This window comes from Procambarus clarkii, chromosome 14, assembly GCF_040958095.1.
Source record: "Procambarus clarkii isolate CNS0578487 chromosome 14, FALCON_Pclarkii_2.0, whole genome shotgun sequence".
In the NCBI taxonomy this organism is placed as follows: Eukaryota; Metazoa; Arthropoda; class Malacostraca; order Decapoda; family Cambaridae; genus Procambarus; species Procambarus clarkii.
In genome coordinates, this window is record NC_091163.1 from 36,573,888 (window position 1) to 36,599,395 (window position 25,508).

Here is a 25,508-nt window from a genome sequence, read left to right on the forward strand (position 1 = left end):
AGGAATTGCGCCCAGTAAATCCTCCCCGGCCAGGATACGAACCCATGACATAGCGCTCGCGGAACGCCAGGCGAGTGTCTTACCACTACACCACGGAGACTGCTCTAATGGCATAAATGCTATGAAAGCAGAAGCTAGAAGTTGGGTTTGGTGGTCCAAAATAGACCAGGATATTGCTGAGGTAACTAAGAATTGTCATTTGCTTTAAGAATTATCAGAAACCCCAGGCCCCAGTACTTTCTTGGCCATGCACTGGAAAACCCTGGTCTAGACTTCATGTAGATTATGCGGGACCTATGGATAATACATATTACCTAGTGGTGGTGGATTCATACACCAAATTTCTGGATGTTCATGTGTGTAATTCCACCACATCATCTGTAACTTGTGAATTACTAAGGAAAACATTTTGTAATTTTGGATTGCCAGACATAATTGTCTCAGACAATGCTCCTTATTTTGTTTCTGTGGAAATGGAGGATTTTTTTTAGAACAAACGGTATTAAACACGTAACACCTGCCCCCTATAATCCTTCTTCAAATGGTCTAGCAGAGAGAGCAGTGAGATCCTTGAAAGAAGGGTTAAAGCGGTTTACGGAAGGTACTATTAATACAAGGCTTTGTAGATTTTTGTATAATCAAAGGAAAACTGTTCATTCTACTACTGATAAATCTCCTTCTGAATTACTGTTTAATAGACACTTTAAAGTGCACATGGAAGCAGTAAAGACAGATCCCAATAAAGAGAAATCGGTAACTAGCTTGGCCAGTCAGTTGGCTCAGGGAGAGGAATTGTTGTTTAACGAGAGGGATGCAGTATATGCAAGGAATTTTGGAAGTGGAAAGCCCTGGGTGGAAGGGAAGATTAGGGAGGTCCTGGGCCGCAGGAACTTCACTGTGCAAGTGCAGAGTTTTGGGAACATTAATTGGAAAAGGCATGCCGATCAGCTCATGCCAAGGTTCACAGGGAATGTTGAAGACCCTTCAGGTGGGGGGGGGGGGCAACTAGTGATACCCATCCTGATAATGAAGGGATAGCAGCACCTGCAGGAGACCGGGAGGCAGAGCAAGGGGCAGTAGAGGGTAATGGGAATACAGTCTGTCCTCTTAAAAAGAACGTCGCTTTTGGCCGTTTGTCCGTATGGCCGAATATGGACGTAATTTGAAAATGAAAATAAATTGAAAATAAATGGGATTTTTTTTTCAACAACAGTAAGTTAAGGGTCCTCTGATAGGTTAGGTGGGCAGGAAATTCTCATAAAGTTTCAAAACGTTATGAAAAACGTTAATTGAAAGTTCCTCTTCTAAGCTGTCCGAGGAGGGCCGGACGACTCAAACAGAAAACGGAACAGAACGTCACTTTTGTGAGTCGATTTCATTTCAAATTACGTCCAAATTGGGCCATAGTGCCGCGCATACCAGCCAAAAGTGACGTTAGTTTTAAGAGGACGGGTTGTACAGTTAACCCTATGGACTCTACAAGGAGTAATTTAGAAGAATGTTTCCCAGAAGTAACAGGTCAGGATTCCCAGTTGAGACACTCAGGAAGAGTCATACGACCGCCTGAGAGACTTAACCTGTTGGGATAGAGTTTAAAAGGGGAGGAATGTTGGGATTAAGGTATTATATGGGATTAAATACTATATAAGTAAGGTGTTGCATGTTTGGAGCAGATGCTCTTTTGTTTATAAGAATTGTAAATAGGAAGTCCTATAATGTATATCTGGGAAGTAATTGTTTGTTGTTCATAATAAAACACGCGGAGAGAAAAGTTTAAATTAGTTTTCTAATTTTAACAGAAAATTAGTTTTCTGCGTCTGAACCAAAAGGTGGAAAACATGCACATGTTCTGTCAGTGGAGTCTAAGAGGCAAGTTAAGGCTTCGCCACTTCCGAGAGGACGCGAGCATGAAAAGCTCCAAGCTTTTGCTTTCTTCTGAGAAAACTTTAAGTTTTAATCCATAAAAGTTGAACAAGTTGAGCAGTGTACATAAAAACTTTATTGTTTGTCTTAGCAATACAAGTTAACACACAGTCTTGATAAGAGTAATGAGCATATAGTTATGGTTCAGGTTCACACCAGTTATATGACAAACAGTTAGAGCAATAGTGATGGTACATTGTGGGTGATAACAATGTGATCACTCTCAGGAGGTGATATAAGCCAGCCAGTGATCAAGATAACCTGCTCAGTGCACAGGACCGCTGGTGTGGGGCTCACTGCTCTGGCTGCTGCTGCTGCTGCTGGTGCTGCTGCTGCTGCTGTCCGCTCCTGCTACTGCTGCTGCTGTCCGCTCCTGCTGCTGCTGCTGCTGCTGTCCGCTCCTGCTGCTGCTGCTGCTGCTGTCCGCTGCTGCTGCTGCTGCTGTCCGCTCCTGCTGCTGCTGCTGCTGCTGCTGCTGTCCGCTCCTGCTGTAATGTAATGTTATTATCGTGGTGGTGGAGGCGCCCCACATGCAGGTTCTTGCATTTATTAATATAAAAAATCATTTGCCAATCATTTCTGGCAAATGAATCTGCCGAAATGAATTCTGGCGAATTCTGAATCTGCTTCTGTTAAAGCCTGATCAGCTTCAAACTCAACAGTGCCGGACGTTTGAGCTCTGATTGTGAGGAGATCAGACTGTATGGAGACTTGCACACAATCCTTCAGGGGAAAACTAGTAGAGCAAGGGCGTTGAATTACTTCGTTAAACGAAGCTTTCAATCTGCCTGACAGCGTCGCGGGTGCAGGAGGACCTAGCGAGGAAGGGGCTGCCGGAGGGCTGCTGGGCCGGGTTGACGGTGCCCCAGACGGCAGGTGCAGCGGGCTGCTGGGGTACCAGCGGACACGTCTCTCCCTCCCGCTGGAGACAAGTGTAGCTACAGCGGACCACCAGCCTCTGGCTCCTCCAGGGGGCACGAGCCTTGGTGAGGCTGGTGGCGGTGCTGCTGCTCCTGCAGGAGCTGCTGCCAGTGTTGACCCCCGCCTGAGGCGTCCACCACCACACCTGCTCCCCGCTACCAACGCCTAGCAACCTGCAACGAAACCCATGCATCAGCCTATTGAGATCACCAGTATATAATGCTGTATATAATGTCAATTTCACTTACATCATTTAAATCAAAGGTATAAAATTTACATTGCCAGCAATATTATATCTTAATTTTGTCACTAGATGTCGTAATGATACACTGATGATGGTGCAATCATTGCAACATGGAGATGTTGCCATCATGAACAACTATAAAAGTGACGATGATATTACTGAAGAATGATACAATGAGCTTACGAGGGAAGGAGTTACTGAAACAATCATCCTAATATCAAATATGCTAAATATGTTACATATAGTTTTAATATATTTATGTATAATTTATTACACAATATATAACAATTTTAATATCAAAATTTATTAAATTAAAAAAATAAGTGTAATTAGCGTTTATGGTGAGAGTTTGTGGAGGAAAACCCCCACAGTAGTGTGTGGGCAGATGACCCCCACAGTAGTGTGTGGGGGCAGATGACCCCCACAGTAGTGTGTGGACAGATGACCCCCACAGTAGTGTGTGGGCAGATGACCCCCACAGTAGTGTGTGTGGGCAGATGACCCCCACAGTAGTGTGTGGACAGATGACCCCCACAGTAGTGTGTGTGGGCAGATGACCCCCACAGTAGTGTGGGCAGATGACCCCCACAGTAGTGTGGGCAGATGACCCCCACAGTAGTGTGTGGGCAGATGACCCCCACAGTAGTGTGTGTGGGCAGATGACCCCCACAGTAGTGTGTGGGCAGATGACCCCCACAGTAGTGTGTGTGGGCAGATGACCCCCACAGTAGTGTGGACAGATGACCCCCACAGTAGTGTGTGGGCAGATGACCCCCACAGTAGTGTGGACAGATGACCCCCACAGTAGTGTGTGGGCAGATAACCCCCACAGTAGTGTGTGGGCAGATGACCCCCACAGTAGTGTGTGGACAGATGACCCCCACAGTAGTGTGTGGGCAGATGACCCCCACAGTAGTGTGTGGGCAGATGACCCCCACAGTAGTGTGTGGGCAGATGACCCCCACAGTAGTGTGTGGGCAGATGACCCCCACAGTAGTGTGTGGGCAGATGACCCCCACAGTAGTGTGGACAGATGACCCCCACAGTAGTGTGTGGGCAGATAACCCCCACAGTAGTGTGTGGGCAGATGACCCCCACAGTAGTGTGTGGACAGATGACCCCCACAGCAGTGTGTGGGCAGATGACCCCCACAGTAGTGTGTGGGCAGATGACCCCCACAGTAGTGTGTGGGCAGATGACCCCCACAGTAGTGTGTGGGTAGATGACCCCCACAGTAGTGTGGGCAGATGACCCCCACAGTAGTGTGGACAGATGACCCCCACAGTAGTGTGTGGGCAGATGACCCCCACAGTAGTGTGTGTGGACAGATGACCCCCAAAGTAGTGTGTGTGGACAGATGACCCCCACAGTAGTGTGTGGACAGATGACCCCCACAGTAGTGTGGGCAGATGACCCCCACAGTAGTGTGTGGGCAGATGACCCCCACAGTAGTGTGTGTGGACAGATGACCCCCAAAGTAGTGTGTGTGGACAGATGACCCCCACAGTAGTGTGTGGGCAGATGATCCCCACAGTAGTGTGTGGACAGATGACCCCCACAGTAGTGTGTGGACAGATGACCCCCACAGTAGTGTGTGGGCAGATGACCCCCACAGTAGTGTGTGGGCAGATGATCCCCACAGTAGTGTGTGGACAGATGACCCCCACAGTAGTGTGTGGACAGATGACCCCCACAGTAGTGTGTGTGGGCAGATGACCCCCACAGTAGTGTGTGGACAGATGACCCCCACAGTAGTGTGGACAGATGACCCCCACAGTAGTGTGTGGGCAGATGACCCCCACAGTAGTGTGGACAGATGACCCCCACAGTAGTGTGTGGACAGATGACCCCCACAGTAGTGTGGACAGATGACCCCCCCCACAGTAGTGTGGACAGATGACCCCCACAGTAGTGTGTGGGCAGATGACCCCCACAGTAGTGTGGACAGATGACCCCCACAGTAGTGTGTGGGCAGATGACCCCCACAGTAGTGTGGACAGATGACCCCCACAGTAGTGTGTGGACAGATGACCCCCACAGTAGTGTGTGGACAGATGACCCCCACAGTAGTGTGTGTGGGCAGATGACCCCCACAGTAGTGTGTGGACAGATGATCCCCACAGTAGTGTGTGGGCAGATGACCCCCACAGTAGTGTGTGGGCAGATGACCCCCACAGTAGTGTGTGGGCAGATGACCCCCACAGTAGTGTGTGGGCAGATGACCCCCACAGTAGTGTGTGGACAGATGACCCCCACAGTAGTGTGGGCAGATGATCCCCACAGTAGTGTGTGGGCAGATGACCCCCACAGTAGTGTGTGGGCAGATGACCCCCACAGTAGTGTGTGGACAGATGACCCCCACAGTAGTGTGTGGACAGATGACCCCCACAGTAGTGTGTGGGCAGATGACCCCCACAGTAGTGTGTGGACATATGACCCCCATAGTAGTGTGTGGACAGATGACCCCCACAGTAGTGTGTGGGCAGATGACCCCCACAGTAGTGTGTGGACATATGACCCCCACAGTAGTGTGGGCAGATGACCCCCACAGTAGTGTGTGGACAGATGACCCCCACAGTAGTGTGTGGACATATGACCCCCACAGTAGTGTGTGGACAGATGACCCCCACAGTAGTGTGTGGGCAGATGACCCCCACAGTAGTGTGTGGACATATGACCCCCACAGTAGTGTGTGGACATATGACCCCCACAGTAGTGTGTGGACAGATGACCCCCACAGTAGTGTGTGGGCAGATGACCCCCACAGTAGTGTGTGGGCAGATGACCCCCACAGTAGTGTGGACAGATGACCCCCACAGTAGTGTGTGGACAGATGACCCCCACAGTAGTGTGTGGACAGATGACCCCCACAGTAGTGTGGGCAGATGACCCCCACAGTAGTGTGGACAGATGACCCCCACAGTAGTGTGTGGACAGATGACCCCCACAGTAGTGTGGACAGATGACCCCCACAGTAGTGTGTGGACATATGACCCCCACAGTAGTGTGTGGACAGATGACCCCCACAGTAGTGTGTGGGCAGATGACCCCCACAGTAGTGTGTGGGCAGATGACCCCCACAGTAGTGTGGACAGATGACCCCCACAGTAGTGTGTGAACAGATGACCCCCACAGTAGTGTGTGGACAGATGACCCCCACAGTAGTGTGGGCAGATGACCCCCACAGTAGTGTGGACAGATGACACCCACAGTAGTGTGTGGACAGATGACCCCCACAGTAGTGTGGACAGATGACCCCCACAGCAGTGTGGGCAGATGACCCCCACAGTAGTGTGTGGACAGATGACCCCCACAGCAGTGTGGGCAGATGACCCCCACAGTAGTGTGTGGACAGATGACCCCCACAGTAGTGTGTGGACAGATGACCCCCACAGTAGTGTGTGGGCAGATGACCCCCACAGTAGTGTGTGGACAGATGACCCCCACAGTAGTGTGTGGACAGATGACCCCCACAGTAGTGTGTGGGCAGATGACCCCCACAGTAGTGTGTGGACAGATGACCCCCACAGTAGTGTGTGGGCAGATGACCCCCACAGTAGTGTGTGGACATATGACCCCCACAGTAGTGTGTGGATATATGACCCCCACAGTAGTGTGTGGACAGATGACCCCCACAGTAGTGTGTGGGCAGATGACCCCCACAGTAGTGTGTGGGCAGATGACCCCCACAGTAGTGTGGACAGATGACCCCCACAGTAGTGTGTGGACAGATGACCCCCACAGTAGTGTGTGGACAGATGACCCCCACAGTAGTGTGGGCAGATGACCCCCACAGTAGTGTGGACAGATGACCCCCACAGTAGTGTGTGGACAGATGACCCCCACAGTAGTGTGTGGACAGATGACCCCCACAGTAGTGTGGACAGATGACCCCCACAGTAGTGTGTGGACAGATGACCCCCACAGTAGTGTGTGGACAGATGACCCCCACAGTAGTGTGTGGACAGATGACCCCCACAGTAGTGTAGACAGATGACCCCCACAGTAGTGTGTGGACAGATGACCCCCACAGTAGTGTGTGGACAGATGACCCCACAGTAGTGTGTGTGGGCAGATGACCCCCACAGTAGTGTGGACAGATGACCCCCACAGCAGTGTAGGCAGATGACCCCCACAGTAGTGTGGGCAGATGACCCCCACAGTAGTGTGGACAGATGACCCCCACAGCAGTGTGGGCAGATGACCCCCACAGTAGTGTGGGCAGATGACCCCCACAGTAGTGTGGACAGATGACCCCCACAGTAGTGTGTGGACAGATGACCCCCACAGTAGTGTGGACAGATAACCCCCACAGCAGTGTAGGCAGATGACCCCCACAGTAGTGTGGGCAGATGACCCCCACAGTAGTGTGGGCAGATGACCCCCACAGTAGTGTGGACAGATGACCCCCACAGCAGTGTGGGCAGATGACCCCCACAGTAGTGTGGACAGATAACCCCCACAGCAGTGTAGGCAGATGACCCCCACAGTAGTGTGGGCAGATGACCCCCACAGTAGTGTGTGGGCAGATGACCCCCACAGTAGTGTGGGCAGATGACCCCCACAGTAGTGTGGGCAGATGACCCCCACAGTAGTGTGGACAGATGACCCCCACAGCAGTGTGGGCAGATGACCCCCACAGTAGTGTGGACAGATAACCCCCACAGCAGTGTAGGCAGATGACCCCCACAGTAGTGTGGACAGACGACCCCCACAGTAGTGTGTGGACAGATGACCCCCACAGTAGTGTGTGGACAGATGACCCCCACAGTAGTGTGTGGACAGATGACCCCCACAGTAGTGTGTGGACAGATGACCCCCACAGTAGTGTGTGGGCAGATGACCCCCACAGTAGTGTGTGGACAGATGACCCCCACAGTAGTGTGTGGACAGATGACCCCCACAGTAGTGTGTGGGCAGATGACCCCCACAGCAGTGTGGACAGATGACCCCCACAGTAGTGTGTGGACAGACGACCCCCACAGTAGTGTGTGGACAGACGACCCCCACAGTAGTGGGTGGACAGATGACCCCCACAGTAGTGTGTGGACAGACGACCCCCACAGTAGTGTGTGGACAGATGACCCCCACAGTAGTGTGTGGACAGATGACCCCCACAGTAGTGTGTGGACAGATGACCCCCACAGTAGTGTGTGGACAGATGGCCCCCACAGTAGTGTGTGGGCAGATGACCCCCACAGTAGTGTGTGGACAGATGACCCCCACAGTAGTGTGTGGACAGATGACCCCCACAGTAGTGTGGGCAGATGACCCCCACAGCAGTGTGGACAGATGACCCCCACAGTAGTGTGTGGACAGATGACCCCCACAGTAGTGTGTGGACAGATGACCCCCACAGTAGTGTGTGGACAGATGACCCCCACAGTAGTGTGGACAGATGACCCCCACAGTAGTGTGTGGACAGATGACCCCCACAGTAGTGTGGACAGATGACCCCCACAGTAGTGTGGGCAGATGACCCCCACAGTAGTGTGGACAGATGACCCCCACAGTAGTGTGGGCAGATGACCCCCACAGTAGTGTGGACAGATGACCCCCGCAGTAGTGTGTGGACAGATGACCCCCACAGTAGTGTGTGGACAGATGACCCCCACAGTAGTGTGGACAGATGACCCCCACAGTAGTGTGTGGACAGATGACCCCCACAGTAGTGTGGACAGATGACCCCCACAGTAGTGTGTGGACAGATGACCCCCACAGTAGTGTGTGGACAGATGACCCCCACAGTAGTGTGTGGACAGATGACCCCCACAGTAGTGTGTGGACAGATGACCCCCACAGTAGTGTGGACAGATGACCCCCACAGTAGTGTGTGGACAGATGACCCCCACAGTAGTGTGTGGACAGATGACCCCCACAGTAGTGTGGACAGATGACCCCCACAGTAGTGTGTGGACAGATGACCCCCACAGTAGTGTGTGGACAGATGACCCCCACAGTAGTGTGGACAGTTGACCCCCACAGTAGTGTGGACAGATGACCCCCACAGTAGTGTGGACAGATGACCCCCACAGTAGTGTGTGGACAGATGACCCCCACAGTAGTGTGTGGACAGATGACCCCCACAGTAGTGTGGACAGATGACCCAAACAGTAGTGTGGACAGATGACCCCCACAGTAGTGTGTGGACAGATGACCCCCACAGTAGTGTGTGGACAGATGACCCCCACAGTAGTGTGGACAGATGACCCCCACAGTAGTGTGTGGACAGATGACCCCCACAGTAGTGTGTGGACAGATGACCCCCACAGTAGTGTGGACAGATGACCCCCACAGTAGTGTGGACAGATGACCCCCACAGTAGTGTGTGGACAGATGACCCCCACAGTAGTGTGTGGACAGATGACCCCCACAGTAGTGTGGACAGATGACCCCCACAGTAGTGTGTGGACAGATGACCCCCACAGTAGTGTGTGGACAGATGACCCCCACAGTAGTGTGTGGACAGATGACCCCCACAGTAGTGTGGACAGATGACCCCCACAGTAGTGTGGACAGATGACCCCCACAGTAGTGTGTGGACAGATGACCCCCACAGTAGTGTGTGGACAGATGACCCCCACAGTAGTGTCGACAGATGACCCCCACAGTAGTGTGTGGACAGATGACCCCCACAGTAGTGTGGACAGATGACCCCCACAGTAGTGTGTGGACAGATGACCCCCACAGTAGTGTGTGGACAGATGACCCCCACAGTAGTGTGTGGACAGATGACCCCCACAGTAGTGTGTGGACAGATGACCCCCACAGTAGTGTGGACAGATGACCCCCACAGTAGTGTGTGGACAGATGACCCCCACAGTAGTGTGGACAGATGACCCCCACAGTAGTGTGTGGACAGATGACCCCCACAGTAGTGTGTGGACAGATGCCCCCCACAGTAGTGTGTGGACAGATGACCCCCACAGTAGTGTGTGGACAGATGACCCCCACAGTAGTGTGGACAGATGACCCCCACAGTAGTGTGTGGACAGATGACCCCCACAGTAGTGTGTGGACAGATGACCCCCACAGTAGTGTGTGGACAGATGACCCCCACAGTAGTGTGTGGACAGATGACCCCCACAGTAGTGTGTGGACAGATGACCCCCACAGTAGTGTGGACAGATGACCCCCACAGTAGTGTGTGGACAGATGACCCCCACAGTAGTGTGTGGACAGATGACCCCCACAGTAGTGTGTGGACAGATGACCCCCACAGTAGTGTGGACAGATGACCCCCACAGTAGTGTGTGGACAGATGACCCCCACAGTAGTGTGTGGACAGATGACCCCCACAGTAGTGTGTGGACAGATGACCCCCACAGTAGTGTGTGGACAGATGACCCCCACAGTAGTGTGTGGACAGATGACCCCCACAGTAGTGTGTGGACAGATGACCCCCACAGTAGTGTGTGGACAGATGACCCCCACAGTAGTGTGTGGACAGATGACCCCCACAGTAGTGTGGACAGATGACCCCCACAGTAGTGTGTGGACAGATGACCCCCCACAGTAGTGTGTGGACAGATGACCCCCACAGTAGTGTGTGGACAGATGACCCCCACAGTAGTGTGTGGACAGATGACCCCCACAGTAGTGTGTGGACAGATGACCCCCACAGTAGTGTGTGGACAGATGACCCCCACAGTAGTGTGTGGACAGATGACCCCCACAGTAGTGTGTGGACAGATGACCCCCACAGTAGTGTGTGGACAGATGACCCCCACAGTAGTGTGTGGACAGATGACCCCCACAGTAGTGTGTGGACAGATGACCCCCACAGTAGTGTGTGGACAGATGACCCCCACAGTAGTGTGTGGGCAGATGACCCCCACAGTAGTGTGTGGACAGATGACCCCCACAGTAGTGTGGGCAGATGACCCCCACAGTAGTGTGTGGGCAGATGACCCCCACAGTAGTGTGTGGACAGATGACCCCCACAGTAGTGTGTGGACAGATGACCCCCACAGTAGTGTGTGGGCAGATGACCCCCACAGTAGTGTGGACAGATGACCCCCACAGTAGTGTGTGGACAGATGACCCCCACAGTAGTGTGGACAGATGACCCCCACAGTAGTGTGTGGGCAGATGACCCCCACAGTAGTGTGTGGACAGATGACCCCCACAGTAGTGTGGGAAGACCTACCTGAAGAAGGCGCCGCGGAACTTGGAAGATGTGACGTTGTACAGCACCGGGTTGATGGCGGAGTTGACGTAGACCAACACACGGAAGGCGTAGAGCAGGTTGTAGTACGTCTCCTGTGGGGCACAGTACACTCTCAGGGGCAGGGTACCCACTAGCATTGGGGTGGTTACTTTTTATTAAGCAGGAGATTAGCTACTAACTAATTAACTACTAACAAGTATGGAGGGTGCCCACTAACTAGGGGTTATGTCACCCACTAACATTGCGGAGGTTATCTACTAACTAGGGACGAATGTTACCCACTAACACCCCCCCCCCTCCCTTTCGATTCCAGTGTCGCTGTGAAGGGGCTTAGTGGGCGGCTGCCGGGGTGTGATGCTCCACGGGATGGTCCTCTGTCCTTTTGGAGCCTTATGCTCCTGCTGCCATCTTCACTACTTTTGCTGGAGGTCTTTTCGTCTTCCTTATGTTTCATTTACCTTCCCCTCTTCTCCTTTCTAATTGTCTTTCCTAGACGTTTTACCGTTCTTGATTATTCTTTCGGACATTTTCTGTTTTGATGCCCGGGTGTTTGGTGAGGCACATTCTCTCACCCGTAGAACTGTGGACTCAACGTTGTGAGCGGGGGGGACGCTTTTATTGTCAATTCTCGCCTTCGTTGCTGAACGTGATCTCGATGGACCTACGGTTCTTAAGCTGGTGATTGTGGGGCGTATACCCACGATGCACCTCAGGAGGGCCCCGTCTTGTCGGGTGTCCTATCCTCTAATTGTGGCTCCATGGTGGGTATGGGGGCTTATTCGTGAATGAAATTATTACTTTTTCGCTTATATGCCAATGTCTGACCCTCTTTTAACTTCTCAGACTCGTGGGGTGGGCGACCAGGCTCCCGAGTCAGACTGTGATTGAAGGCCGGGCTCTGTAGTCCCTACTACATAAGGCCCAGACCAAGCTACCTCCCTGACCTTCCCGACTACCCCTTTCTGCTCACCCTCTCACCTCTGTAGCGGGGTCGAACCCCAAGCTCCCAGTGGTGACCACGTCAATACCTGGAGTGGCTCCTTCTCTCATTGTAACAACTGCACCTTTTACCCCCTCTCCTACTGAGGGTGCTCAGTGTCGACCCCTCCACAGTCACATGTGCAGGATTCCTTCCAGTTCTACTATATTCCATGTTTTGTTTGGTCCCGCTACATGGACTAAATATTTTGATATCAATCATATTTATTCAATCTGTCCTGATGATTTATTCCTGCATAAACACCTAGTTGATTCGGTGGATGCCTCTGTTACTTTTAACCCCACACATACTGGTACGCGAGTCGTCGCTGCTCCTTCTCAGGCAGCAGCTGCCCGCTTAGCCTCGTTGTCCAGCTTTGGGGAGACCCCCTGTTAGGACCTACAAAAATGTCCGGTTAAATGCCAGCATTGGCACAATTATCCTCGCACACCATGTTGCAACTGGTGATAGGGAACTGAAAGACTGCCATGAGGATATTAAGTATATCCGTGAGGCCCAAGGCCATTCTATCCTCCAGATTGATACCTTCACCTGACCCCGTCGTGGTCGTCGCCATCAGCCTCTTCACGTAGTGAAGGTCACGTTTGATGGTCGGTCCCTTCCACCTTCTGTCACTCTTGCTGGTGCCAGATGCTCCCTTCAGGAGCACATCCCCTCTCCTCGCCTCTGCAGCAGGTGCTGGAGATTTGGGCATGGTCCCTCCAGGGGCACAAGTGAGGTGTGTCTCTGCCCCTTGTGTGGGGATGCAGGTCACTCTAAGACGGAGTGCTCTTCTTCCCAAACTCTCTGCATCAATTGGGGTGACACCCACCCTGCCTTCTCCCGGGCATGTGTGCATTACAAATTTGAGGAAACCATCCTCAATTTGAAGCATCGTGATCATTTGTCTTTTTCTGAGGCTAGGCGCCAGGTCCGCCGTCTTCCCTCTTTTTCTGGCACGTCTTAGGCTCATGTGTTGCCTTCCACCTCTCCTCACCCTCTCCTTCCTCAGTCTCACAACAGTTTCGAGGTCTTAGACTCCAACACCTCCACCACCACCTCACCGGCTCCTTCACGTTCTGAGCCAGAGCGTAGAGGCAGCGTAACCTCCACCTACTAACAAGGTGGATGTTACCCACTAACAAGAGTACAGGAACCTACCTGACCTATTGACTGCTCTGATTCTTTGGTGGTGAAGATGAACCATAGGCTGAAGATTCGGTATGGCAGCAGACAGATGAAGAACACGACCACCACCGTGCCCAGCATCACCACCACCTGCAGCAGGAGAAGCACCACCTTAACTGCCACTCTCCCCAGCAGATGAGGAATGCGAGAACACATGAGAACTGCAGGAAGGTACAGGAGGACCTGGACAAACTCCAGCACTGGTCAAACAAATGGTTGCTTGACTTCAACCCCAACAACTGTAAGGTAATGAGGAAGGGAAAGAGAGAGAGGAGACCAGAAGGCAGCTACAGCATATGGGAGTGAGAGTGAGTGTGAGTGAGTGTGAGAGTGAGAGTGAGTGTGAGTGAGTGTGAGTGTGAGTGTGAGAGTGAGAGTGAGTGTGAGAGTGGGAATGAGAGAGTGAGAGTGGAAGGAGCCACACACCTGTTTACGGGCCTGGAGGTGTGGGTTGGGCTTATCCCTACACAGCTGCTGGTCCTCGAGGAGCAGCTGGCGGGCGATCCTCCAGTAGAGGCCCACCAGCACCACCAGCGGCAGGAAGAACAGCCCCACCATCGACGACACCACGAACACCTGTGGGGACACACCTGTTATCTTCCCCACCACCACCACACCTGTTATCTTCCCCACCACCACACCTGTCATGTTTCCACCCACCACACCTCAATTCGTTAGTCAATTCATTAGGGAGGCTCTTATCTGTACCATAAAGAATAGTGTGAGGAGTGTCACCTGTAGAAACATTAATGGAAGAATTTATGGCGCACCCAATTACTGTTATAAAAATTCAACATGACTCTCAAGGCATCTAACACTTTCCTGTTTGTACGCTCTGCTAATCCATTACTTGCTGGGTGATATGGCATAATACTAAATTTTTTAATGTTGTATAAATCACACAAGTTAGTTAAAATACTATTACTGAATTCTGGACCATTATTTGAAAGGATTACTTAAGGCATACTATATCTACAAATTATTTGGTCATGGAATGCACTGGCTATAGTTTCTGCTGTTTTGTTCGGGATAGGAAGTAGTTCGCAATATCATGAAAAATTATCAACCATTACAAGCAAGTGTTTGTTCCCTTTTTCCGTTTCCGCAAAATTTGTCAACAAATCCATCAATACTTGTTCCCAAGGAGCTTCAGTCGTTGGATACACATGAATTGCATTAAGTCCTGCTACATGTCCCTTGTGCTGTAAGCAGGTTAAACATCTGTCAACATAATGAGGAATCTCCTTAGCCATTTTCTGCCAAAAATACTTTAATCGACCTTGTTGGAGTGTACGATCCTTTCCTGGATGTGCACTTGCAGGAGCATCATTGATAATCTTTAACACAGTTGGTACCAAGACAGCTGGAACAACTAACTGACAGCACTTCCTCGGGGCTGTCCCTTGCTTTACTACTCTACACAGTAAATTGTCTAAAATCACTAACTCTTTCAGTGGTACTGGAGGTTTATGAATCGGGCGACTATCTTGCTTAGTTAAAAACTTGAACATAGTGAAAAACTTAGTTAAACTTAATGATGGGTGCCCAGTTGGGGTCTTGCCTCTGCTCTGTCTTGACTACTGTAGCGTCTAATGCTGGATAATTTAACAGAATCGCAGCTACGTGTCAAGAAAATGCATCAGCAACAATATTTTGCTCTCCTGGAATATAACCAAATGTGAAATTGAACTCTTGAATTGTGAGCAAATATGTAGCAAACTTTCCAACGGGATTTTTATTCTTGAACAAAGGAATTAAAGGTTGGTGATCTGTAAGGACATGAACTGGGTAATTATAAATTGTATCCCTGAAATGTTTAAGAACTCATACAACTGCTAATGCTTCACGTTCTGTTGCACTATAATTTTTCTCTTCCTTACATAATGTACGGCTCGCATAAGCTATTGCTTGATCTCTGTGACCTTCTGTCTGAAATAATGCAGCACCAAAGCCTATGTCACTAGCGTCTGTAACCAGCACAAAAGGTTTAAAAATATCTGGGTACCTAAGGACAGGTGACGAGATCAATGCCTCATTGAGTTTTTGGAATGACTGTTCCTGGGCCTCTCCCCAAACAAAGGGTTCATCCTTTCTTTGCAACTTGTAAAGTGAAGCGGCTATAATAGGGAATCCAGCAATAAATGAACGATAAAATCCTACAAGACCCGTGAATTGTCTTATTTATTTATTTATTTATTTATTTATTTATGCATATACAAGAATGTACATAAGGAATGTGAGGATACAAATATGGTAATTACAGTCTTGTAAAGCCACTAGCACGCGCAGCGTTTCGGGCAGGTCCTTAATCTAAGAAAATTTTAAGGAGGTAAATATTTGCAAAATTTATAGACAAAAAAATGATAACAGATTACATGGAATGAAAAAAAAAGATGAGAGAAAATTATAGGTACAGTATATTAATGCACATAGGTAGCTATGATTGATTGCAATGACAGCTTAAAATGGTAGTTGACAACAAATTGGTAGGCACAATACAGCAGAAACAATATAAGATTGATTGCAATGACAGCTTGAATGGTAGTTGACAAAAATTGGTAGTCACAATACAGCATATGGCTAGCACATAAAAGAAGACAGCAATGAACACAATGATAAGGTTGTTTGATATTACATAAAAATTAGGAGATTGGGTAACACTAGGTACAGAGCAAATTTAAAGCTCAGTGTAGGAAACTAAATAGATGAAGTTAGGTACTTTTTGGTTTTGCTTTTAAATAAGGCAAAAGTTTTACAGTTTTTCAATTCACTAGGGAGTGAGTTCCATAGACTAGGTCCCTTAATTTGCATAGAGTGTTTACACAGATTAAGTTTGACCCTGGGGATATCAAAGAGATATTTATTTCTGGTGTGGTGATAATGGGTCCTATTACATCTGTCCAGGGAGAGTTTCAGAGCATGGTTTGCATTTAAGAACAGGGTTTTGTAAATGTAGTTGACTCAAGAGAATGTGTGGAGGGAGTTAATATTTAGCAAGTTTAGGGATTTAAACAAGGGAGCTGAGTGTTGTCTGAAAGCAGAGTTAGTTATTATTCTGATAGCAGATTTTTGCTGTGTGATGATGGGCTTAAGGTGGTTTGCAGTGGTAGACCCCCATGCACAGATACCATAATTAAGATAGGGGTAGATTAGTGCATAATATAGTGAGAGGAGAGCAGAGTTAGGAACATAATATCTGATTTTGGAGAGTATACCAACTGTCTTAGAGACTTTCTTAGTTATGTGTTGAATGTGGGTGCTGAAGTTGAGTCTCTTGTCTAGGAATAGGCCAAGAAACTTGCCATCATTTTTATTACTGATGTTAATGTTGTCTATCTGTAGCTGAATTGCATTTGATGATTTGCTTCCAAATAAGATGTAGTAAGTCTTTTCGATGTTTAATGTTAGTTTGTTCGTTGACATCCATAAGTGGACTTTTTTTAATTCATTATTCACAACATTATTTAGTGTATGTGGGTTGAGGTTTGAGTAGATAAGGGTAGTATCGTCAGCAAACAATATAGGTTTGAGAATATTAGAGACATTAGGCAGATCGTTTATATATATAAGAAATAGAAGAGGTCCTAAGATGCTGCCCTGTGGCACTCCAACGGTAATTGGTAGAGTGGACGAAGTTGTATCATTGATGGTTACATATTGGTGTCTGTCACTAAGATAGGATCGGATGTAGTCAAGGGCAAGGCCTCGGATTCCATAATGCTGGAGTTTAAGTAAGAGGTAGTTGTGATTAACAGTATCAAAGGCTTTTCATAGGTCAATGAAGAGTCCAATCGGAAACTCATTTTTGTCAAGGGCTGAGTAGATAATGTCAAGGAGACTAATGATTGCATCATTGGTGCTCTTTTGGGACCGGAAGCCAAACTGGCAGGGGCTGAGTATGTCGAATTTTACGAGGTAGGAATAGAGCTGTTTGTAAATAATTTTTTCAAATATTTTTGATAGAATGGGTAGATTTGATATTGGTCTATAATTGTTTATGTCCGCCGGATTGCCTCCTTTATGGACTGGCGTTACTCTTGCTTTTTTGAGGATATCAGGGAAGGTGTGATACTCTATAGATTTGTTGAACAGTAGTGCTATGGGTGGGGCAAGGGCATGGGAGGCTCTCTTGTACACAATGGACGGAATTTCACTGGTGTTCCCTGCCTTGGTTTTTAGAGAATGTATGATGGACACAACATCTGCCGGGCTGATTGGTGAAAGGAGAAGAGAGTTTGGATAGCTGCCTGAGAGATATGTGTTAATATGTGTCTGAGTCTGTGGGATTTTACTGGCAAGATTAGCACCAACCGATGAAAAGAAACTGTTAAATTCATTTGCCATTTCTAAGTCAGTTGACGGTATACCCCCATCCTTGTAGAGTTTTATTTGGTTATGTGAGTGTTGTTTAGTTCCTAGGATACTAGAGATAGTTTTCCAAGTGCTTTTCATGTTGCCTTTTGCTTCATTGAATCTATTCACATAATATGCAAGTTTTGCCTTTCTTATGATACTGGTAAGCATTGATGAGTACCTTTTAACTACTTCCTTTGAAACTAGGCCAATCCTAACTTTCTTTTCATATTCATGTTTCTTGTTGATTGAGTTGAGAATGCCACTTGTGAGCCATGGATTGTTTAATCTTTTGTCAGTTACTTGCTTGGTAATTATGGCTTCTGCGGTACGAGGCGTTGGAAAATCACGGGCAGCAATAATTTTTTATTCATTCAAAGTACTGCCTGAAGGTCTAACTGTATGACCGAGGAAATTAATCTTCTTTAAAAATGAACACTTCGCAAGCTTTATTTTTAAATTAGCTTCTATGAGCTTAGCAAGTACTTTCTCAAGGTTCTGGAAATGAGTCTGAACATCTTGCGACATGATTATGAGATCATCAAGGTAAACTAGAAGAGTACTACCTATCAATCTACGAAATAGATTCGTCATGAGCCGTGAAAAGGTTATTGGACTACTCCACAAACCAAACGGCATTTTTTTTAAATGAAATGACCATTGGGAGTACTAAAGGCTGTCAATTGTTTACTTTCCTCATCAAGGAGGATTTGCCAGAATCCCTGCAACAAATCTAATGTCGAGAATACTTTGTTCCGACCAATACTTTGCAACAAATCATTTAGAACTGGAAGTGGGAAACGATCAGGTATTGTTACTCTGTTAAGCTTCCGATAATCGATTACAGGTCTCCAAGTCCCATATCGCTATGGTACAAGAATCAATGGAGCATTCCATGGTGAATTACTCGACTCAATTACATCACTCTGTAACATTTCCTCTACAAGTCTATCGGCTTCTGCTCTCTGAGAATGGGGAAGACGGTAAGCTGGTACATAAATAGGTGTAGTTCCTTGTTCAAGGGGAATTATATGTGTAATAAGAGGAGTGAGACCTAACTTTTCTCCTGGTAGAGCAACAGCGGCTCTATTTCTGTTCAAAATTTCCAAAAGCTGAGCCAGAGTCAGGGAAATCAGTAGGACAGAGGTGTAGCACTTGCACCTCTGGCTGAGATCCCTGTTCTCCTGGTGTGAGTGTACAAACAGTATGATCCATGGAGTCATCATCCACAACTCGCACCGGTAACGAGTAATGGGCAAAATCTACAACATGGGTGCCAGACTGGAGATGGATGTGGGCATTACTAGTGTTTACAATACAACCCATTCTCGCAAATTCGTAAAGTCAATATTGACTTATTAACTATGTGCATAGGTGATATACTAAACATAATAGATACCCTTAAAAAGATTCATAGAAAACACCGACCTTACCTAACCTTGTTAGTATCTTAAGATAAGCATCTTATTGCTTCGTAATTACAATTATTACTTAACCTATACCTATTATAGGTTAGGTAATAATTGTAATTACGAAGCAATAAGATGCTTATCTTAAGATACTAACAAGATTAGGTAAGGTCGGTGTTTTCTATGAATCTTTTTAAGGGTATCTATTATGTTAAGTATGTCACCTATGCACATATTTAATAAGTCAATATTGACTTATTAAATTTGCGAGAACGGGTTGTACAATATACATTGTAACAGTACCATCCTTCACTGTGTGCCAGGAGGGTTCAACAAACGTACCGTTCACTTTACACTTTTCACTTTCCGCAATCACATCCGACAACTCAGGCACTCCCTGAACTTTGACTCTTACTCTGGTGAGAGAATGAGAGTGCAGCACAGTGTCAGTAGCCGTGGAACCACTGACTTCAGAGATGGAAGCTGCCAGGCGAGCGAGACAACGAGAATCCGTTAGGGCGTCCCCTTCCAGAAAGTCCCGATACTCATTCTCCTTAACAACTGCACAACTACGATGCTTCAATCGAGTGCCCGTGTTCTCAGGTATGCTACTGCTACAAGAATCTGACAAACCTACGCTAGCAAGGCGGGTGTCAACAAAATTAACGTAATCTGATTAAAGGTTGAACTCATGGCCCTGTCGATACATGCTACACAAGGGTATGACGTGGTCTTTGATACTAATGTTCCAACGATGGGGAAACAATGTCACCAGGAGAATAGATATAGTCAACAACTAAACAGGTTATAGACAGTGTGATGTCATCTAACTTGAGTGGAAGGTCAACTTCCCCTTGAACTTTTACTGCATTTCCTGAAACACCACTTAAAGGTATGGGTGACTTTCTTACTGGAATAGGGTGCTTGCTTGCAATATCTCGAAGAGCTGAACGCTTGACAATATTAATTTTTGCACCCGAATCAAGAAAGGCTTTCAAAATTCTACTATGTACGATGGCTGTGACAAGAGGGTCATCACTTGAGACTGGACAAGTTACTACTTGTGATTAATGTTGCCTAGGAAGTCTGCGTCTCATCTGGGTCAAATTCACTGCGGTTCCATCAACATCTACAACCGGCCGAGAGTCAGTGTCCTCTGTCAAATGTTCAAATCTATTTTGGGTAGCTACTGAGTACACAGGGAGGGCACTAGGACTGGCTAACTTGAATTGATTAGCGGATGGCCTTGAGGGTTTCTCGACGACATTGAGTGAACATTCTGAACTCCAGCATTTTGTGATCATTATAATTGGACGTAGGATTATGGCTGGACTGGGAGTTGTAATTACGCGAGTTCTGATAATGTCTTGGACGCTGTGCGCCTCGCCAAGACTGACCGTGGGAGTTACGAGGTGGGGATGTCCTTTGCCTAGCTCTACAATCCGCAGTGTGGGTGACCAACTTGTTTATAATACTTGCAATATGGGAGCCTAGAATGATTAGCCTGACGAGGGGACCGAGAGAATTGTCTAGGGAAGTGATGATCTAGGGGTGGACCAACAGTCCCTTGCGAGGTGGTTAATTCCACAATGCCAACATGAGGGAGTGGATGGTTGTGTACTATGGCGTCTCGGCAACTTATGACTAGGCGAATTTGACTGAGGGCTACGACCATGGGTGTGGTTCTGCGACCAAGAATTTTGAGAGTTTGTGGGAGGATGCTGAGGGCTTGTTACTACATTTACAGTGTCAGAGGGTGGCAACAGTTGAGCACTTCGGGGAGCTAGTTTATCAGCGGCATTGTTAATAGCCTCAAACACTTCACCAATTTCATGTTTAACTCCAAAATTTTGTTGCTCGATGATCGGTTTAGTATGCTCTGGGGCAAAATTAATTACAGTCCCAAATGCTATCATTTTGGCCATAGCCTCAGGGGTCAGTGCTTTGCCTTTATCCACACATGAGGAACTAATCATAGCAGACACTAAGGCATACAGATACTGATCGAGACGGCTAGTAAACACATTAAACGATTCACCAGGCTGCATGGTGGCATTGGCAATTTGTTTGACTAACCTATACGGGTCGAGGTCTCCTTTGTTAACAAAGCACCGGCGAAAGAAATCCTTAAATTCAGACCAAGACTGGAGGCTAACAATGGCTTTCTCATCAACAACAAAACGTGCATCACCTTTGGTTGTGTCCACAGCTGACTGAGCAACTCCCAAATATTCAGCATCAGTAGGCTCAGAAAAACGGGCTTTGGTTTTAGCCTCAACCTTGCTAAACCAGGACTCTAACAAGGGGGATTCGTCAGCGAAAAGTGGAATAGCCATCAAATCAAATCAAATGTTTATTTATTTAAGGTACATACATACAAGAGATTTTACAAAGAGTGATGGATTTATAGATAGGACTAGTACATACAATGCCTAAAGCCACTATTACGCAAAGCGTTTCGGGCATGCGAATTTCCTGAGCTGACCTCTGGAGAGTAGTGTGAACAATTGCTCCAGCTGAGTCAGAAGAAGTTGCAACAGTGGAAGACATTGTCACTGCCGTTGAAGTAATGCTTGAGCGCAGATTATAATTAAGTGCATCAGGCATCAGAAATAGAATACACAAAAATAAAAGACTCAAAAAATATCAAACTTGGCTAAAGTAAGAAAATGGCAGAAAAAATTATTAAATTGTACTGGCAACAAAATAATTAAAAACAAGCAAAATTGTGAATGAAATTAGTAATGTGGTATGAAAATGGCTGGAGTTAAGGGGGTATATAAAGTAATTAAACCAGGCTAAGCACTACAAATTATATTATAAAACTTTGAAGTGTAACTGGCGTTCCGCGAGCGCTTTGTCATGGGTTCGTATCCTGGCCGGGGAGGATTTACTGGGCGCAAATCCTTAACTGTAGCGTCTGTTTAACTAAACAGTAAAATGTGTACTTGGTTGTAACAACGATTCTTCGCGGCGGGGATCGTATTCCAGGGACTTGCCCGAAACGCTACGCGTACTAGTGGCTGTACAAGAATGTAACAACTCTTGTATATATCTCAAAAAAAAAAAAAAAAAAAAAAAAATTGCAATTTTGATTAAAAAAATTCAACACAACAGGAGGCAATACAGGAAAAACTGGACACAGGTGTATATATATATATATATATATATATATATATATATATATATATATATATATATATATATATATATATATATGCGAACAAACCTGAATGGTCCCCACACCCCAGAAGTGACTCGAACCCATACTCCCAGAAGCAACGCAACTGGTATGTACAAGACGCCTTAATCCACTTGACCATCACGACCGGACATAATGAGGTGATAGCCGAGGCTATTTGAACCACCCCACCGCCGGCACTCGGATAGTAATCTTGGGCATAGCATTTTACCAAATCACCTCATTCTTTGGGGCACACGTGAGGAACACAAATGCGAACAAACCTGAATGGTCCCCAGGACAATATGCAACTGAAAACTCACACCCCAGAAGTGACTCAAACCCATATTTACCCATACCAGTTGCGTTGCTTCTGGGAGTATGGGTTCGAGTCACTTCTGGGGTGTGAGTTTTCAGTTATATATATATATATATATATATATATATATATATATATATATATATATATATATATATATATATATATATATATATATATATTGCTATGGTAAAATTATAATGTGAAATGTTGAAGAAATAAATTTCAAATTTAGGTCTGGAGGAAAAAAAAATCTATTGTGTAAATCCTTAACTGTTATTAAACCAATGATTTCTTACTTCTCTGGACTGCTCTTGTAATAGCACTTTCTCTGTAACTAGCTGACATAGTATCTATAAGGTGTGAAGGATAGATGAAATTGTTTATGTAATAATCTAAGATGAGGTCTGATAAAGACCTTTTGTGCCCTCTGTAATGCTTTTTGCGCTACCGCTCACAGGATGGGTATGGGGTGCACAATAAACTAGCCGCCTCCAGTGGCAACAATAAAAAAAACTGGACTTTGAATGTACTAATAACACTCTAGTTAACACAATTAATGCACAGTGAAATTACTGTGAGAAACAAGAAATGATGAAATTACTCCGGGAAACTTTGGGAGTTGAGTACGTAACATTTTACTGAATGGTGACTAGACCACACACTAGAAGTTGAAGGGACGACGACGTTCCGGTCCGTCCTGGACCATTCTCAAGTCGACTTGAGAATGGTCCAGGACGGATCGAAACGTCGTCGTCCCTTCAACTTCTAGTGTGTCGTCTGGTCAACATACTTCAGCCACGTTATTGTGACTCATCGCCTGCATGTTACTGAATGGTTAATACATATGATGTTCTGGATATATTTACGTCATACCTTTTTAAAATATGGCACACGAAGTCTTAGCTCTTAATTACTTAACTCAGGGCAGCAGGCTTTGTGATCTAACCGCGACCAACACGGAAACCCGGTGGCAAGGCGATGAAGAGGCCCATGCACGATCTGTACATGTATCTTCTTCAGGTTATCTTGAGATGATTTCGGGGCTTTAGTGTCCCCGCGGCCCGGTCCTCGACCAGGCCTCCACACCCCAGGAAGCAGCCCGTGACAGCTGACTAACACCCAGGTACCTATTTTACTGCTATGTAACAGGGGCATAGGGTGAAAGAAACTCTGCCCATTGTTTCTCGCCGGCGCCTGGGATCGAACCCAGGACCACAGGATCACAAGTCCTGCATGCTGTCCGCTCGGCCGACCGGTTTCCCCAATGTGTGTACAAATTACACACAGATTTGTCTAAGTTCCGTGTGGCTGGAGGCAGCGCTCCTAGCGGCCGTGGCGCGAAGCTCAACTGGGACCCCTACACTGGCAATGATGTCGGGGCGCGACGATAAGCGCTGAGACGACGATATAGCGTCGATGATGGCGAGGAAAGCACGATTTGCTAGGCAGGAGTTCACAGCAGAGTGATGTAGCAGGAGCGGCGTGTGTGGGCGCGGGTGATGGTGGGGGGCGGCGCAGGCGCCAAGATGGCGCGGGAAATTCAAAAATGTCTGGCGGCGCAAATTCCTCTCCCCTCACTGATGAAATTGCGTTCTCACGTGTAAATATTGCGCCTTACTTCTGAGGACGTCGACCGAGCGTAGTGGCTGATGGGAGCACCCAGGACTGGCACAATATCATTAAATATTAATGCATTGGTGGCGGCGACGGCTTGCGGTGGCGGCGACGGCGGTTTGCGGCGGCGACGGCTTGCAGCGGCGGCGGCGGCTTGCGGTGGCGGCTTGCGGTGGCGGCGGCGGTGGCGGCTTGCGGCGGCGGCTTGCGGTGGCGGCGGCGGTGGCTTGCGGCGGCGGTGGCGGCTTGCGGTGGCTTGCGGCGGCGGTGGCGGCTTGCGGCAACGGCGACGGCGGTTTGCGGCGGCGGCGGTGGCGGCTTCAAACACGTGGCCTTATGGGTACTTGAGATTCGTTGCCCAGAAAATTCATTCGGGATCCCACAGCTGCGACCAGTGTTCGTTACCTTTGAATGTATTGTTCTTGTTGGAGTGCAGAGAACACACCGTAGATCACTCCAGCAGTGTAGTGAGGAAGGTGAACACACCGTAGATCACTCCAGCAGTGTAGTGAGGAAGGTGAACACACCGTAGATCACTCCAGCAGTGTAGTGAGGAAGGTGAGAGTGTAGAGCTACGACCACCCGAGCTCCGACCTCCTCCGCCCGTGTGTGAGAATACTGACCCTGGGGCCACATTCACGAAGCAGTTACGCAAGTACTTACGAACCTGTACATCTTTTCCTCAATCTTTGACAGCTTTAGTTACATTTATTAAACAGTATACAAGCATGAAAACTTGCCAATCAACTGTTGTTATTGTTATAAACAGCCTCCTGGTGCTTCGGAGCTCATTAACTGTTTAATAATTGTAAACAAAGCCGATAAAAATTATGGAAAGATGAACAGGTTCGTAAGTGCTTGCGTAACTGCTTCGTGAATCTGGTCCCAGGTCTCCAGAGGGCCACTACCACCTGTGTAGGGAGTGACGTCACAGACCTGCCCGACCGTGATTGGCTACATCCCAACTGTCATACAATGTGAGTACTAACACACCTGTCATGTTCCCCTCAACCACCACACCTGTCATGTTCCCCACCACCACCACACCTGTCAAGTTTCTCCTCCCTTTCCCCTCCCCCCCACACACGAGTTAGGGGAGACATGTTCACCACATACAAGATTCTCAGAGGAATTAACAGGGCAGCAAAAAGCAATATATATAAGACAGGTTACACATTCACAAGGGGACACAGGTGGAGACTGA

The 25,508-nt window shown here is 47.8% G+C and overlaps 1 protein-coding gene across 1 annotated transcript in view; it reads right to left on the reverse strand.

Annotated features, from left to right (window-relative positions):
* Positions 1 to 627: 627 nt before the first annotated feature.
* Positions 628 to 25,508, reverse strand: part of LOC123770424 (growth hormone secretagogue receptor type 1) — a gene marked incomplete at its 5' end in the record, with an annotated part of 63,707 nt that continues 38,826 nt past the window's right edge. Inside the window, 4 exon segments of the mRNA XM_069324476.1 lie at positions 628 to 3,017; positions 11,238 to 11,350; positions 13,399 to 13,515; positions 13,852 to 14,001. Coding sequence (XP_069180577.1) covers positions 2,690 to 3,017; positions 11,238 to 11,350; positions 13,399 to 13,515; positions 13,852 to 14,001 — 708 coding nt within the window. The 3' untranslated portion in view covers positions 628 to 2,689.